This window comes from Maniola hyperantus, chromosome 13, assembly GCF_902806685.2.
Source record: "Maniola hyperantus chromosome 13, iAphHyp1.2, whole genome shotgun sequence".
In the NCBI taxonomy this organism is placed as follows: Eukaryota; Metazoa; Arthropoda; class Insecta; order Lepidoptera; family Nymphalidae; genus Maniola; species Maniola hyperantus.
Window position 1 is genome coordinate 8512963 of NC_048548.1, and position 18433 is coordinate 8531395.

Consider the following 18433-nt stretch of genomic DNA (forward strand, 5'->3'; position numbering starts at 1 on the left):
CGCAATACATTCTTATATAGGTATTTTTCCTTTTCTTCAAATTCGAATGGTTTGGTAGGTTATTCGAATAATTTAAATGATTTCTACAATCGAACTATTCGAATAATGTCATTCACAATCGCCCATCCACATTCCACATAAAGCGGGAATAATGTACTCTGTGGCGGGAAGTGTTTATTTTGAATCAGGTTTTATAATTGTTTTCTTATTAAAAACGAAGAAAACATCTGTTTTATGTTCTTTTTACGTTTAAAATAATGGAAGATGACTGTAACGATGGTCCATTCACCGTTTGGCAAATGTTCAATGCTCCTACTCTGTTCCTATTTAACAATTTGGAGCATGCTGCAGATGGTCTCGATAGATTGTTAACTTCTATCCTGAAACTAACTGGGTAAGTTATTATGTTCAAAATTTAAAGTGATTGAATTATGGTAATTATAAAATAATAAATAATATTAGGTATACCTAATTATGTATTATTATACCTATTACACAAAACTCTTATAAAGAATCCAGAACTGGATTATTAAATTGGTCAAAGGAAAGTCAGTTGATTTCAGTTTTTCACCGATTTCGTTTTTCAGGGACTTTTCAGAAGTATTGGTGCCTCGTCCGGGGGCTTCTAAGTGTCCGGATTCCTATTATTGCGCCTTTAATACATGGCTTCTTGGCAGATTATTTTACGTGTGCTCAGTGAAAGAGCTAGATCGGTAAGAATTTGATTTATATGAATTCTAAAAGTACTTACTAACTTAAACATAGGCTAAAGTATCCTACACTGGGTGGACAGACTATCACAAATGAGTAGCTGCCAGCTTTTAGAACAACCAGCATAAGACTGTGTTCTATGGATATGTCAAAAATTACTAGAGATGTAAAGTTAAAATGCTGCTGGTTTCATAATTTTTGATGTGTTCTATTTAGAAAACTTATTTAGAGAGTTTCCTTAAAATGTAGCATAGTTGACTATAGCCAAACCCTTCTCATTCTAGGAGAAGACCTGTAGTCCGTAGTAAGCCAGCGATGGGTTGATGATGATGATGTAAAAAATTAGACTTTATACTTTGACATAATTTTTTTTACTCCTTAGGTTAGGTATCTCCCAAAGCCACCATGATCCAAACAAACATCCAAACAAATGTTGCTCCCAGGGTTGGGGACAATACGCAGAGAAACTTTCAGCTTTTATAAAATTTAAAGCTTATGCTCGCGACTTCGTCCGCGTGGACTACAAAAATTTCAAATTCCTATTTCACCCCTTTAGGGGTTGAATTTTCAAAAATCCTTTCTTAGCGGATGCCCACGTCATAATAGCTATCTGCATGCCAAATTTCAGCCCGATCCGTCCAGTAGTTTGAGCTGTGAGTTGATAGATCAGTCAGTCAGTCAGTCAACTTTTCCTTTTATATATTTAGATGAAGGTCTGATAGTATGCGCTGGCTCACTCTATGGTTTTGACTGTATTATAATCTTGTATGTCCTTAACATGTTTTATTTTGGAAAGATATAGAAGAACTATATTTTTAATCAATAAAATTTTTCAGATTTCACATAACAAGTAAGAATGCTCAATTAAAAATTTTAAACATACTATGCACAAATAGAGCAACATTCTATAAAAAATTTCACTCGGAATACTACATGATTTTACTACAACTTTTGCAGTATTATAAAGATGATCAAAGTAATAATAGTGCAAATTTAGTGCTAGAAAATTTCACACCTGAGAATGTACAAATGCCAAATCTTGATATCAACTTAGAACCCATTCACGTTAAAGTGAAAGATATTGATACATGCAAGCTATTAATTGATTTAATCCTACAGCTGTTATCAGAAAGCATACCACCCAGTTTATTACATAATAATAATCAAAAAGATCTGGAAGACGAAATTTTTAAACAATTACTTTTTGCAATAGAAAACTTTAGCATAGATCTGAAATATTGTTGCCTAAAGTTTTTCTTTCAGTTGATACAGAATATGAATAAAGTATCCATTGTCAAGTTCAAAACCATTTTCTCAAGTGTCTATAGAAAAATGTTATCTTGTATTGATGCACTTGTTCAATCCATGAGTGTACTATATGAAAAATCTGAAGTTAACAAAATACTTCTTAGTAAATTTAATACAATTTTCTTGGAACTGTTACAAGATATAACAAATGACTTTGAAATGGAAAACAGAAATGTTCTGATAGCAATCTGCACCACAATACTGAACAACAAAGCAAACAGGATCTTTGATAAAGAACTACAACTATATTGCTTATCACTAAGCAGTAAACTTGAATTTCCTCAAAACCTAATAAATATTACTGACATGGATTCTTCTCAGATTGAAAAATTGTCTGATTGCTACTGTGACCAAATTGTGGAATGTATTAAAAGCAATGCCACAAGGAAAGTAGAATTACATGAAAATTGGTACTACAAAGAAGTAATGACAGTTATTGAATTAATTCAGACTAATGAAAGTTTGAAAATTGATGGATTTCTAATAAATCATCATTTGGCAAGATGTTATGCTAGTTTGAGAATACTGGAAAAAGTTAATGCAGAAACCAAAAAACTTGTAAAGTATAAACTTAGGACCTTATTAGACAAGCAAGCTATTTTAAATATATGGACAACTTTAACCCAACTAATAAAGGACCATAAAAATATGATAATTAGCAATGAGTGTACAAAAGATTTGTTTATGAATACAGTTCTTAGTACAATAAACCTAAATGAAACAATGACCAATGAAGATTTAAATACAACACTACAAATATTATGTTTCCAAAACACCCCTCAATTCTCTGAGCATAATTTTGCATGTTTCAATGATGATACAAAACTACAAATTTTAAAGTATCTTTTAATTGCTAAACTTTATTTAAATACTAAAGTTAATGATACTTGGAACAGAAGTATTACATTTTTGTATAACTCAGTTGTAATAAATAAAAATCCTGATGCAATAAAAGAGGTAAGTTACCAGTAAAAATATAATTTATGCATCTCTGGTTCTAATGAACAAATTTTAATCAAAGAGCCTTGTATTTATTACAGAATAGTCTGCATGCTTTTGTCCTGTAAAAGTTTTGTCCCAATCAATACAGACCACTGAATGAAAATTTTATTATAGAAATGTATACTCATATATTGTAGTGTGACTTTAATTCTGGATTTTGAATTATAGATTATTGGATTATGTCCTCTTCTTCTTATCAACAAAGTGCTGTCTGATAGTAAAATGATAGGAGACATACTGATGCCAGCGTTTATGACAAAAGAAACAGATATTCAAAAGGAAGTTTTAAAATCATTATCAGCCATTGCATGCCTATCACTAGGATCATACCATATTATTTTAGACACTGCTCAGAAACCTATGGGAAAGGAGTTATTTGGTAGTAAAACTAACAAAACTATTGCAATATGTCTCTGTTGTACGAAATGCGATATTATCAATGAAACCCAATTAAGTACCGACTACAAGACATGTGTAATAGAAGAAAATATAATAACAGCAAGTAAAAGTTCTACGTATGATGGTGTTAGACAATTGTTTGGCAAATTTTTAAATATGCAGCTATGCAAGGATATTGATGACGATTACTGGGACTTGGTAAAAGTATTATGTAATCACTTTTACATATTTGATTATGGTGTTTCCACTAAAATTATCAGTGACAAATATTTGAAGGAAGTTCTGCGGGTTTTCAAACATTTTATTGATGATAACCATGTAAGTTAAGCTTATTTTAAACAATTTTTTTAAATTTGGAATGCGAAAAAGACATTTATAATTAATATCACATAATTTCATTTCAGTGTGAAAAACATCCAGAATGGACCTCCAACCAAGAAACTGTAGTGAATTTATGTATAAATCTTCTAGTACAGTCTACAAAAATAAGTTTAGAAAAAAATGACTACAACCAACAGACCAATACATTGTGTCGTATCAAAGATCTAGGCTTATGTCGTAATGGTAAATTAATTTTGCCCATTACAAAACTTCTTGTTTACTTCATAATGCATCCGCAGTGCTCCCTGGCATCAAAAGCGATTGTCTATTTAAGGGACATTTGTGAATTTCACGATATCACTCCAAACCAAGTTTATCACAGATACAAGAAAGATTATTGTAAACTTTTTGTTGAATGCAGTCTGTACAATGGAAAAGATTTTGCAATATATTTGCTTAAAGTTGTGAGAGCATTTGGATTTGTTGGATACAGAGATTTTATATCAAAAGACGTTCACCATTTCTTGCCCTATTTAATACCTTATTCAGTAGTTGTAAAAGAAGTTCCATCAATGATAGAAGAGATTGCTGCACTTGTCCAATGTTCAGTGTCAGACTTTCTTATTGAGCGGTTTCCACACATATATGTCCATGTTTATTTAACTGAGTCAAAAGAAGCCTCGAAAAAGTGTTACGGCTTAATCGAGAAACTAACAAAATCCTCTATTTTAAATCTAATAAATAAGCATTTTAGAGTGATATTAACTGAATTTTTGTTACAATACTGCATTAACCCAGAAAGGGTTTTGAATGCCTGCAGATATTTAGCCTGCCATGACCCGGATGCGTCGACTTCTCAAGGCAGTATGAGCATGAGCACAAGGCAGATAGCAGATTTTCTGAATCCAAAATTTTTGGGCGTTTTGGCATATTTTGATCATAAACTGGCCAATGCCAAAGTCGCTTTGTCAGTTAAGCGCAAAGCACTGAAGAGTTTCCCTGATATAATGCAGTTGATGGGCGCTAAGTACTTAACACCTTTGAGATTTAAAGTCCTTGCCACATTGAAATCTGCCTTACCATTAGCAAAAGAGTTTCCGAAAATTCTGGCTGAAGCATGGGGCGCCTTTATACATAATATAGACAGCATATCTTTGGGTCCTCTGCTCTCAAACTTAGCCGTTTCGTTGTTGCAACAGTTCAAATATGCACCACAAGAAATAAATAAAATTTTCCAGTACTTAATTCTCAATAATGAAAATTTATTAAGTTCACACATTTCGGATTTGTTCTTCCTCGAAAATTCCAATATATCTGAAAGAGTTAAAACTGTCATTAAGAAACATGTAAAAAGAACACAACCAGAATCTTTTCAGGAAAAGATTAAATGGTACCTGCAGCATTTGAATCATGACATTTGTAACATTAAAGCTTATGCTTTTTTGCACATGGACAGCTTGTTAAAGAGTAACAGATCGGAAATACACAAAGCAATATTTGGTGGTAAAAATATAGAACCATTCATAGTGGATCTCATAGATCACTTGCTTATTGGTAAGTCATTTCATTTTGTGTGAAAAGTGAGCTTGATTTCATAATGGTTGACTTTAAAACCTCTTTAAAACTAAATTATACAGGCAAAGATTTTCACCTTCTGTTCGATCAATATTCAGATCTTAAGGGTTTTACTTTAATTAAGGTTGCAAAGATTCGGATCCTCAAGTATGTCTTGCAAGCGGATCATGTTTTGGTCAGCTTGGAGCTATAGAGGCGGGTCATCTACCGAGACAATATGTACAACCAGATAGATCGCCTTTCGCCTTCTCTATAAATGATACCTGCTTTGCGGCCACTGCACTCGTTGAACTGACTAGAGCGTTTCAGTATGAGAAGGATACTATGGCAAGTATACATTTACTTTACCTAGCTAGTAGGGAAAACGTTGTACACAAATCTCTTATCTAATTTGACAGATTTTAAAGTAATGCCATCCTTTTCCACAGATAATATTATAGAATGGGTATCATTATTTTTAGACCTGTTAAGTCAGGAGATGTACTTACCTATATCCAACCGATAAGATAGCTATTTATTTCATAAGTACTAGCGGATAACCGGCGTGTGCTACTACGCTAAAAAAACTAAAAAAATATTAAAACTATCTACGCATTATTTCCTTTCTAATGAAACCGGTTTGGGGCACATTGGTTGAATGGTATCAAAAACAAAAACGTTTTTTGTGTTTTATTTATTAAGATTAATATCTTTATGCATATTTTAATAAAGACGGCTGTGAATCCATCGAAGCATTTTATTCAATCATCGATTTATTTATTTATTTTACTTTATAGAACATGGATTGTTATGCGCTAACAATCCAAGAAATATTAAAGATCAATGACATATCACCAACTGGATCTAAAAACGATGTTTGGAACAGTTTTCCCGAAAATATGCATCAAATAATGTATCCACTACTAAGTTCCAGGTAACGAAAATGAATTTTGTATGTATAGTATGCTACAGGTCGAGATAGAAATCGGGAAGGGAACGCCCCGCACACCCGCACAGCTCCTGCGCTAACCCGATGCGGGTGAGCGCGGGTATGCGGGGTGTCCCCCCGCCTCATACGCCGATTGTCATCTCAACCTGTCGCGGACTATATGTAATTGTATTTGTTAGAATCTATAATATTCCTTTACTAACCTATTAAAAACATCTTTAAGGTATACATTGGCCTATCCTTCTCAACCGAAAAAAGTTCACCCTCTATTTGGATCTGTTCATGCAACGTCATTTTTGGAATGGGCTCACAAGTAAGTCTATTGATTCCCTGGAAGACATCTTCTATTTATTTTATTTTATTAAGTACTAGATGATGCCCACGACTTCGTCCACGTGGATACTCTTTGATTTTCCGGGATAACAAGTAGCCTATGTCCTTCAAGCAATGCAAGCAATCTCTGTACCAAATTTCGTCAAAATCGGTTGAACAGATGGGCCGTGATAAGCTAGCAGACAGACAGAAACACTTTCGCATTTATAATGTTAGTACGGAAAATTATGGATCAGTATGGATCATGTTTTAATAAAATTGACACTAATAAATCCTTATTTATAAATTCTAAACGTTTAAGCGTTTGTTCATCAACAATATACAATTTAAAGAGTAAAGGGCCTACCGTGCTACCTTGTGGAATTCCTTTCACAATGAAACAATGAAGCAAGTGTTTTTAAATTTTTGTATTTAAAAAAAATACAAAATATTTTAGTGTTTAAACTGTCGTGACTCGTGAGTGATTTCCATTATAAATATAGATGATTCAAGCTATACAGACGTGGTTACGTCGACGAGACTCGTTTCGAACCCTGTCGAAGACTGTCTGATGCTAAAGGTGAGGGGTCTGTTCTGATTCTGGTGGTTGAGGTGACAACCGCGCTGCGGTGCGAGCTGTGTCCCTGTGAAAAAAGAGAAAGGATGGGTTCGAAACTAATCGGGCTTACGTCGATTAACCACGTGAGTATAGCCGGGATCATCTATATTTATTTATAACTAGCTAATTCCCGCGACATTGTACGCGTGGATTAAGGTTTTTAAAAATCTCGTGGGAACTCTTTGATTCCCCGGGATAAAAAGTAGTCTATATCACTCTCCAGGTCTTTAACTATACCCATGCAAAAAATCACGTATATCCGTAGCTCCGTTGCGACACGATTGAAGCACAAACAAACACACTTTCGCATTTATAATATGGGTACTGATTGAATACGAACTGTTTCAGCTGGACAGGTCAATTGATACCTCTGATTCAGTCAGAAAACATTCGAGAACTGTTGCGTACAGTGCATCCGAGTATGCGTCGTGATGTTCGGACTCTATTCCTATTTCTGCCATACGTGCTGCTTCACGCAATCATGTCCAAAACTAACATGCAATATATACAGGAGGAAATCTTAGCTGTAATAGGTAGGTTGTTTTATAATGCCATACTTTTATAATATATCTGCTTTATATTTTAACTGAATGTATGCAGCGTTCGTTTGTATAGACTACTAATGTTTCGCACAATTTCACCCAAGCTGCCATACGATGCGGATGTTTGGGCTGTTATTATTTTTTTATAACTGTGAACTGGCGCCACAGTGTTTAGTTCTGCTCTGTTTAGTGCAGTGTTCTGCATCTACATTTTTTTTATTAAGTCTTTACTCATTACATATCCATGTTTGAGTCTCAACTTTGAGATGATATTTCACAAAACAATCTTCCGTCCCTTAAACTTTTGTCAAACCTAGATAGTTTTGATTTTAATACGTCTTTTACCATATATTTGATTTTGCAAAGCGTATCAAATATGGCGTATTATTAGGATTAATCTGCTTTTTATTCAGGTTTAGAAAATTTGGAAAACGAGACCCCACCTGTAGTAGAAAAATCAAAATATAAACTGTTACGTCATATCAGAATGACTCCAAATATAAATTCAATACTAGCTGAGGAAGGAAACCAAGTAAGTTATTAAGTTTTAATTGGGGAGGAGTGTGAATTTTTAAGTGCACTTTTAAGGCCAATTTAAAATATATAATAAACTCTTATTTTCTTCTTTAGAGTAAATACAGCAAGACAGTGTATAATCTATTGGATTTCTTGAACCGTTGGCTACTAGAATGGTGTCACACTTCCCCAAAACCTTTAGAAAATGAAAATTACAAGTAAGATTACACCTTTATTTAAAAAAATATGTTTATTTACCTTTCAAATTCCAAAAGTGTTAATTTTTATACCAGGTTTTAAAAGAAAACATTGAAACAAATATATCTTTACTAATGTTATAAAGAGGTAAACATTACCTCTAGTAAGCTTGTTTGTAGGAAGCAATCTACTGAACCGATTTTGAAAATACTTTCACCAGTAGAAAGCTAATTATTATTCCTGAGTGAACTAGGCTACATTTTATTTTAAAAAAATTGATCCCCACAAAAATTGTAACAAGCTACCCGTGCAAAGCCGGGGTGGGGCGCTAGTACTATATATTTTCTGATTTTATGTATTTAAAAAATTTCTAAATGTTACTTATGAAATATTTTGTCTAGTTAATTTTTCGCTGCAATAATGTACAAAATCGTGTAATATAAAATTGTGAACCAAATCGACAGATCTATCAAGAAATTCATGGAGAAATTTGATAAGCTCGCCATAGCTCGTGGAAATTATTCCTGCGGGGAGCTTGAAAGGGCTTTACAGTACTTGGAACTGTATATGGATGAACAAAAGGGTAGAATTCAAGAGCAATTACCATTACTGGCAGAAATTTACGCTCTTTTAGACGAACCGGACTCTGTGGCTGGTGAGAAAATACGTGCACTAGTCAAATTCTTCTTAATTCTAGCATCATCTTGAAATAATCCGATTGGACATTTTCCACGCTGACATACACCTTAATAAAATTGTGAAAATAGATGAAATGATGACAATTTATGTAAATATCCAAAGATTATCCATTATAAACTTAATCGAATGCAATTGTTTTAGGAATACTAACTTTGAAGAGATCGGAGCCGTCTCTGAAAGAGTTGATACTGACTCAAGTTGTGACAGGTCGCTTGCAAGACGCTGCTTTGTGTTACGAGAGACTGGCTCAGGAAGGGCAACTTGATCGTAATAGTTTGCAGGTAATTCTTTTACCATTCTTTTATATGCTTACATCCTTTTACTCTACATGAATGCAAGCACGCACACGCACGCACTCATGCACACAAGCACGCACGCACGCACTCTCGTATAAACGCACGCACGTACGCACGCGCACAAGTATATGCACCCACGCACATACAACTTGGTGCTTGAATATAACGTCAGGAGGCAAGGCAATTAGTCAAAGCCATAGTCTTTAACACATAGTCAGTGCTCGCAGCCGCAGCTCCAAAAATATGCCATTTAATTCCAAGATATACTGACATCAGTAGAATTTTCAGGGCATGATAGATTGCTATCTCGGTCTCGATCAGCCATTTACATCGTATCGATTGCTTAGTGAACACGACTCCGAAGATATGATGGAATTGACTGCCGAACCTTTGTGGAGATTGGGCAGATTCGAACAGTTGGATGAATTGGCCAAAAAACCGGTGGTATGATATTAGCATAATTTACTTCTAAATCATATAAATATAGTAAGTTTAGAATATACGTATCTAGATATCTTTTTACAACCGATAGACCTACTTCTTCTGCTGGACATAGGTCTTTAGCGTGAGTGTGAGCGTGAGTTGAAAAAAAATATTGGTTTACCCCATATAAGTGTTTAAAAATCATTATGAGCTTTCATAGACAAGTTTTTGGAAAAAAAACTACTGCTTAAGAAATAATAACCGCCAAAGTTTTTAACAATTTGTCTGTCTGGTTGATACGCACTTGACTAGTTTTTTTATATTTTTAGCCACCATCTCGCGAAAACTGGGGCCTTCTTATGGGCAGGATCCTTCTTGCATATCGCAAGCAGGATCATGACATCTTTAAGATCTCCTGTGACAATGCTATGAATCGTTTACTAGCACAAATGAATGGTGAGAGTCGTGGCGAAAGTGCTTTGCGGAGTGGATATCAGAGTATACTTGGACTGCATATTATTACTGAGGCTTCACACGTTGAAGATATTCTGCAACGGTTAGTATGTTTTTTTACATTTATCTGGACGTAGATTCGCGAATTCTACAATATAGAAGGCGTAGACTTGATAGACCACGGTCGATAATTTTTAAAGCAAAAAAAAATCTTAACAGTACACGAATGGTCGGAAAATGTAGCTAATGGTGTAAGTAATTAACGAAAAATCGATCTGACTGAGGGAAAGACCCCGAAGGGGCGTGCGGGGCGTGTTTAGCGGCGGAAATTCGTTTCTTGTGATTTACGGTTAAAAATTGAATGTAAAAGTGGTATGTATGACTCCTGCTTTAATAGAATAAAATATAATATATTTTTATTCAAGTAAACTTTAACAAGTGCTTTTGAATCGTCAAAATTATTTACCACTGGTTAGGAATACCGTTCTTACCGAGGAGAACCAACAAGAAACTTGTGGTTGCTCTTTTCAAGTGTTCAATAATTAATTCTAAACGTTATGTTGCTTAAACCGCTCTTGGGTCTAACAAAATATGCAAATAATCCTTTGCACAACTTTTGGGGTCGTCAGCTTCAACAGACTAAGCTCAACAGTTTCACTAAATCTGAAAGACCAGATTGGATAACTTGCATCTCTTTTCCTTTCCTCCTAAAATGATAACAGTAGGTATATTATTCTCCAAGGCTGAAAGCAATATTGTAAAGACGGGGTGATTCCGAAGTGATTTGTAAAGGTTGAAGCATCAGCCTTAGGTAATGTCCAACCAGTGCTGACTTCTTTAAGTTTGATTCTTTAACATTGCATCTAACTTTGCCTTTAGTCCTTGGACTGACATATCTACGTCGACCATAATCTCTCTATACGTGCGATTAAGGGTTTAACGGGGTTTAATGTTTGTTTAAACCGCGTCCAAAGTTTTTGTGGCAAGACAGAATAAGTGTATAACTTTTTTCTTTCAGGCTAAAAGATTTAGAAGACGCCAGTAGACAAAGCAGGAACATAGTGAATCAGCTGTTAAGTGAATGGCGACAGCGTCTTTCCGTCGTTCAGTACGATGTTCGAACAGTTGAACCACTGCTAAGGATTAGAAGAATATTGTTGCAACAGACACAGGTAAAACAAAATTCATTTGAATTCCATTTTCATTATTATCAGAGAAAGATTTCTGAAACAATTCAAAAAGTGCTACTTATTTTTTGAGAGGTATGCCGTTAGAATCAGTAAATTGTTACCTAAGAGCCAAATATTATTACCTAAGAGGAATTGTCTGTAAATTATTACAAAGAATTTCTGATGGTATCTCAACATCATTACCATTTCAGCCCATCACTGGTATCACCCATTATTTAAGCACGAGGCTATCATCAGTTTTTTGTGGTAGCTGATACCTTAAATTTGTTGTAGAATTTTATTCTGAATTTGGATAAGATGAACTAATAAAATGATAATTTTATTTAGGAGCTATTGGAAACAACTCACCCTATAACGGCGAATAAGCTAAAAACATGTATCGGCGACTTATGGCTACAAAGCGCAAAGCATGCTAGAAAAGCTGGCGTTTTTCAACAGGTTAGTTGTTAATGATTACATGGTACATATATTCTAAGCATTTATTTAAGTGCCTATTCGTAATTTCTGTTTAGTCTACTTAATGTATTTTTTTATATGGGCATTTTTCACTTTCGGCCCATTTTTTTGGTTCGTAATCATTAATACAATGATGCTACTGTCTCGCTGAGTGGCTAGGCTTAGCCGTTGAGCTAAATAAGCGGCAGGTCTTGGGTCACCAGACGGGTGCAACAGCTTTTGGCACTAATAAAATGTCCGATGACAATTAATTTTTTTTGATTATTTTGATGAAAAACTATGGACGGATTTTTTTTTCAGTCGTATATGTATATTCTAAACGCTGAGGAATACAAGCCTGAAGAGCTTTTTATCGAAAAGGCTAAAATATATTGGGCTCGCGGACAACAAGAACAATCGTTTACAACGCTAAGAAGGGGGCTCGATGAAGCTTATCCTCAGATAGAAAAGCTTACTCAGGAACAAAGGTACACTATTTTATATTAAAATTTCCTATGCAGGTGTAAAAAACGTAAAACGCTTATAATTTGGCTCGAAGGACCAAAAATTAAGCTATACTTAGATCATCCGTTCCATCACTAAGCATAGTAAAATTGTTGCGGTAACTGTCGCGAGAAACTAAAAAGCCTGTTTTCTTCTATTTCAGAAAAATTTGTGCTAAAGCCAGGCTTTTAATAGCGAAATACAACGACGAAACAACGAATGTTGACGTCGATGTCAATATCGGTTACTACAATGAGTCAGTTGAAGTGTTCAAACAGTGGGAGAAGAGTTTGGTAAGTTATTTTTAGGGTTCCGTAACTCCAATAGGATCACTTCGTGTCTGTTTGTTTTTCTGTCAAGACCCTTTTTCTCAGGAACGCGTGTTGAAATTAATATGAAATATCAGGTCTCAGGTTCCCTCGGTGTTGTGAAAAATCTGATGCTTCTCACCGAACCAGAGGTGGGAGATAAGAGATAAGAGTTAGGTATTTATTGGATTTTAGATCCATTAAACGTCATTGTGGAGTGTTTCTTAAGATTTCAACTATACTCTATTGGCGGAAAGAATAGAGACGAAAATCTCAGTGGCCGCTAAGCATTTTGAGGCACCAACCAATCACAAACGATACTATGTTTTCGAATTGAATTTCGAATGTTTTTAAAAACATGTTTGTGATTGGTTGGTGTCTCAAAATGGTAAACGTCCACTGAGATTTTCGTCTCTGTCTTTTGTGTGAACGCTGTATAAACGTAGTGGGCCTTTATCTATCATTTCGTGTCACCAACCAATCACAAACATGTTTTCAAAAAATATTCGAAATTTCATTCAAAAATATAGTTTCGTTTGTGATTGGTTGGTGTCTCAAAATGGTTCGCTCCCACTGAGATTTTCGTCTCTATCATTTGTGTAGGATTACGTAACAGAGAGATACTTCTTTCTGCGGATATAGAAAGTATTATTATGTATTGCAATTGCAAGTGACTAGGTACATTGCAGAATATTGATTTGTCGAAAACTTCGTTATAGGTTTGTTTAGGATCATACTACGAAAAAGTGAGTACGACTGAGACAGCTAACAACACAAGTACGTTATGGTCTCGACGCCTGTACGCACTTAATAGCTACGGCAAAGCGTTGCAGTATGGACACAAGTATTTGTACCAGAGTATGCCCAGGATGCTGTCTATATGGTAAGTTCAAGGCTACGAACTTAATATAACTAATGTCACCAAAATTGAACTGTGCTGTAGTCCATTTTTAGGCTACCTAAACGACTCAGGTTTGAGATTCACGCCAAAACAACGCTTCACTCTTTAGGTTTAGTCTGGCATGGAGTACTGCTGCCATCTTTGGGATAGCTTTGCTAAATACTAACTCGATGCGTTAGACTCGATAGATCGCCGCGCCCGAAGAATAATTATTGGCGACCAATTTTACGCAGGCGAAATTGCTCAGTTTACATCTTGGACGCAATGTCGCCTTTTATCAAATACTAGCTGATCCCCGCGGCTTCGCCCGCGTGTATTTAGGTTTTTAAAAATCCCATGGAAACTTGATTTTCCAGGACAAAAAGTAACCTATCCGTAGCAGCCCGTCCCCGTGATGCAAGATATCTCAGTAACTGAATTTCGTAAAAACATTTAAACGCATGATTCTTTAAAAATTCCATGGTATCACCACGATTTAAGAATGCAATTCCTTACAGCATCAAAGCTGAGGAGTTGGATCCTCGAGTTCAAAAAGTCTTTACTGGGTAGGTACCTACTACCTACCTCCGTCCGTTTTCCGTTTTAGTCCGTTTCTCCTTATTTTGCTCAAAATTATCTTTTGAGTAAAATAAAGAGAAACGGACTATAATAATTGTTTTACTTCCTTGGTAACACTTAAATGTTTTCAGGTTAGATGTAGAAGTTACCTCAGCAGATACAAGCATACACGCAGTATTGGCCCAAATGACTGAAGTTATAAAGACCTACTCGGAAAGATTGCCTATATACCTCTACTTGACCGCTTTCTCGCAAATTGTGTCCAGAATCTGTCACCCTGTTAAGGAGGTAAGTTTATTCTGATCATTTGTGGTCTAATAGTGATTTTGTTCATACAGCGAAAATATTTTTGAATGATTGATGAATAATAAAGGACTGTATTAATGTAAGAGAAACTCATATCACATCTGCATTACATTTATTTCCCAAAATAATCAAACTACTGTTACAACATTTTATTAAGGTTTTTGACAAGAGTATATTATAATAACTACGTTTTTGGTATCTTCTATTAATCTATGGTCAGGTTTGTTGAAAAGGGACATAGACTATAAAGTATGCATTGCTACCTATATTTTAACACTCCCCTTCAATGCTTACTTTATTATATATTTAGGTATCTTTAATAATCACATATGTACATATCGGATGGACATATACCACACATACATGAAAATTTATGTAACAAATCTTTACACAATGCTTTTGTAAACATATCAGCCACCTGATCTTTAGTTTTTACATATTTCAAACAAATTCTACCTTTATTAACAAGTTCCCTTATATAATGATACCTTATATCTATATGTTTCAGCCGTTTTACACATGTGGTGCTTGCAACTGTTATGGCAGACTGATTATCACAATACATTGTTATCTTATCAGTATGAATATCAAAGTCCTGACACAAGTTTTGCAACCAGCATGCTTCGCTTGCTGCCATGCTTAACGCTATGTATTCTGATTCTGTAGAAGAGAGACTTACTGAACTTTGTTTCTTAGAACACCATGATATTAAGCAATTTGGATACATAAAACAATAACCGGTAGTGGATTTTCTATCTTGCAAGTCTCCTCCCCAGTCAGCATCACAGTACCCTATCAATGACACATCATTACATTTATATACTAACTTATAATTTAAAGTATATTTTACATATCTCAAGACACGCCTTAAAGCACTTAAAAGGGCATCACTTGCACAATTTTGGAACCTAGAAAGTATAGAAATTGATATACATAGATCTGGCCTGGTTCCTAAGACTGCATACATTAAACTACCTATTATCTGTCTACACTGATTTTCAATAGTTTTATCACCACACTCTTTATTTTCCAATATTTTTGAATTAAAGTTTTGATCAATGGGGGTTGATATTGGTTTACAATCCTGCATGTTAAATTTTCTTAATACACTTTCTAAATAACGTTTTTGATTTAATTCGGTAATACCTGAGTCTAAATTTTGCTTAACATTAATACCTAGAAAGTCTGACACTAAACCTAAGTCTTTCATGCTAAATTCTTTACTTAACAATAACTTAAAATCCGATATTTGTTTTTCATTACTTCCAAAAATCAACAAATCATCTACATACAGAAGAACATACATTTTATCTTTGCTATCACACTTTGTATATAAGCATGAGTCACACTGTGATCTCTTAAATCCTATTTTAGTAATAATTGAATTAAATTTTTCATTCCAACTTTTAGGTGACTTTTTAAGGCCATATAAAGACTTATTTAGCTTAACAATGTTTTTATCCCCACTGAAAGCCCCATCAGGTAACTTAATAAACACTTTATCATCAATTTCCCCATATAGAAAAGCCCCTGTAACATCCATTTGATATATAGGTAATTTACACTGAGTTGCTACTGCAGTAAATAACCTGAAAGTTGACAACTTTGCCACAGGTGCGTAAATATCATTTAAATCCATTAAATCAGTTTGTTCAAAGCCTCTAGCAACAAGCCTGGCTTTATATTGGATAGTATTACCTGATTTCTTCGTTCTGAAAACCCATTTACTACTAATAGCACTAACATTTTCAGGTAAATCACAAATTTCCCAAGTATTGTTATTTTTTAATGTCTCTAATTCCCTATCAATAGCTTTTTGCCAACTACCAGCATCCTGCCTACACATAGCCTCTTTGTAAGTAGTGGGTACTTCATCTAAAGTAGAAACATTATTACACCTGAAAAAAGAGGTTTTCTTACGGATACGCTTGGGTTTATCTTGTGTAGTGAACTCAGCCTCATTTTCACTATTGCTACTTTGAGTTTCAACTTCATACTCACTGTCTTGTTCATCACACAAGTTTTCTTCACATACAGTTATACTTGGCTTTGATTCTAAGCTATCACATGTATTTTCTACATACACAGTTTCCTCATACACTTGTAAAGGTTGTTTTTCTTCAGGTAAACTATTTTTTATAAACACTACATCGCGCCTAATGTCAACGGTGTTTTTGAGTGAGAAATATATTCTATAACCTTTAACATTCTCACTGTAACCCACTAATATACCTTTTTCGCCTTTTGGGTCCCACTTCTTTCTTTTTTCTTTAGGAATATGGGCGTAAACAGGTGTGCCAAAGATTTTTAAGGAATTTATATCAAACTTTTTGTTAGACCACAACTCATAAGGAGTTTTACCTTTTATAGTACTTTTACCTGTCCTATTTAAAACATATGCAGCTGTATTAACCGCCTCTGCCCACAAAAATTTAGGTAACTTCTTAGCACACAACATAGTCCTAGCAGCTTCAATTAAAGTTCTATTTTCCCGTTCTGCCTTACCATTTTGCTCAGGACTATATGGTACTGTTTGTTGGTGAATTATACCACGGTTATGGAATAGTTGAGCCACATCTTTGTTTAAAATTTCCAACCCATTGTCACTCCTAAAATATTTAACTTTATTTCCCGTTTCATTTTCAGATTTATTTAAAAAATTCTCAATACAAGCCTTCACTTCATCCTTCCCTTTCAAAAAATACACACTCCTATAGTTAGAATAGTCATCCTTGAAAACAAAAAAATACCTTGCACCTCCGAGTGATGTTTCTTCCATCGGGCCACAAGTATCAGCATGAATTAACTCACAGGTTCTAGTTGTTTTTACTACACTGTTTGGAAACGGTAGACGATGAATTTTACCTTCCAAGCAACTTTCACATGGTTCTTGCACACTACTTGCACCCTCTAAACAAATATTATTGTTTTTTAACACTTCTTTGACATAGATCATGTTTTGGTGAGCAAGTTTTTGATGCCACTCATTTAAATCAGTATTAATTTGCACAACATTTGTTTCACAGCATTTATAACGGAAATCTAAATAATAAAGGTTACTAATTCTTTTAGCAATAGCGGACACTTTATTATTTTTAAAAAATTTACACGAATTTTGGTCTGTCACCATGATGTAACCTTTAGATGTAACACATTTTACGGAAAATAAATTTGTTTTTAAATCGGGAACATACAAGACATTGTCTATGGTTGTGTCAACCCATAACTTTCCATTGAATACTTGAACTATTAAACTCCCTAACCCTAATACTTTAATAGGTGTTCCGTCTCCTAACATCACAGATTTATTTGCCATAGGAGTAAAGGAAGTGAACAATTTTCTATCTTTACACATATGATCACTCGAACCTGTATCAACCAGAAATGTACATTGGTTATAATCTTTAAAAGAATTTGAGACTACAAATGCATTACTAGAGCTAGTACCTTGTTTATTTAATCTAAATCTACACTTATTCTTCGTATGACCTGGCTTTTTACAAAAAAAGCAGCGTAGCTCAGACTTACTGTTACCGTGAGCATAATTTTGACTATTTACTGGACTGTCCGTCTTCACTTTACACTCAAATTGAGAATTATTATAATTTTTACACCGATAACACTGAAACTGTTTACCACTATTCCTTTTGGCTGTAAAAGCTGATGCAGGCATTGAACTCGAAGTCTCCTTCATTCTCTCCTCTTCCACGAGCAGTCGAGCAACCAAATTGTCATATGTTTGTTTGTCATCCGGAGCAGACTCCCATGCAGACACAAAATGTTTGTATTTCTCTGGTAATGACATAAGTACCTTGGTTATAACGAATTTTTCGGATATATCTTCTCCCATTTGTTTGAGGTTATTTTTCATTTCCTGAATTTTGGACAAAAAAACTGACATTTCCGTACCTTCTTCAAATTTGAATTGG

General features: G+C 34.6%; 1 protein-coding gene across 1 annotated transcript in view; it reads left to right on the forward strand.

Moving 5' to 3' along the window:
- Positions 1–170: 170 nt before the first annotated feature.
- LOC117987972 (serine/threonine-protein kinase ATR-like) overlaps positions 171–18433 on the forward strand; it is a 28243-nt gene continuing 9980 nt past the window's right edge. The window contains exons 1-21 of the mRNA XM_034975056.2: positions 171–394; positions 588–713; positions 1548–2976; positions 3190–3738; positions 3825–5295; positions 5441–5643; positions 6093–6229; positions 6468–6557; positions 7524–7708; positions 8131–8249; positions 8348–8451; positions 8896–9086; positions 9272–9411; positions 9715–9870; positions 10179–10405; positions 11321–11474; positions 11820–11930; positions 12249–12415; positions 12595–12724; positions 13459–13622; positions 14330–14486. Of these exons, the coding sequence (XP_034830947.1) occupies positions 258–394; positions 588–713; positions 1548–2976; positions 3190–3738; positions 3825–5295; positions 5441–5643; positions 6093–6229; positions 6468–6557; positions 7524–7708; positions 8131–8249; positions 8348–8451; positions 8896–9086; positions 9272–9411; positions 9715–9870; positions 10179–10405; positions 11321–11474; positions 11820–11930; positions 12249–12415; positions 12595–12724; positions 13459–13622; positions 14330–14486 (6147 nt within the window). The 5' untranslated portion in view covers positions 171–257. The remainder of the gene's footprint in view (positions 395–587; positions 714–1547; positions 2977–3189; positions 3739–3824; positions 5296–5440; positions 5644–6092; positions 6230–6467; positions 6558–7523; positions 7709–8130; positions 8250–8347; positions 8452–8895; positions 9087–9271; positions 9412–9714; positions 9871–10178; positions 10406–11320; positions 11475–11819; positions 11931–12248; positions 12416–12594; positions 12725–13458; positions 13623–14329; positions 14487–18433) is intronic.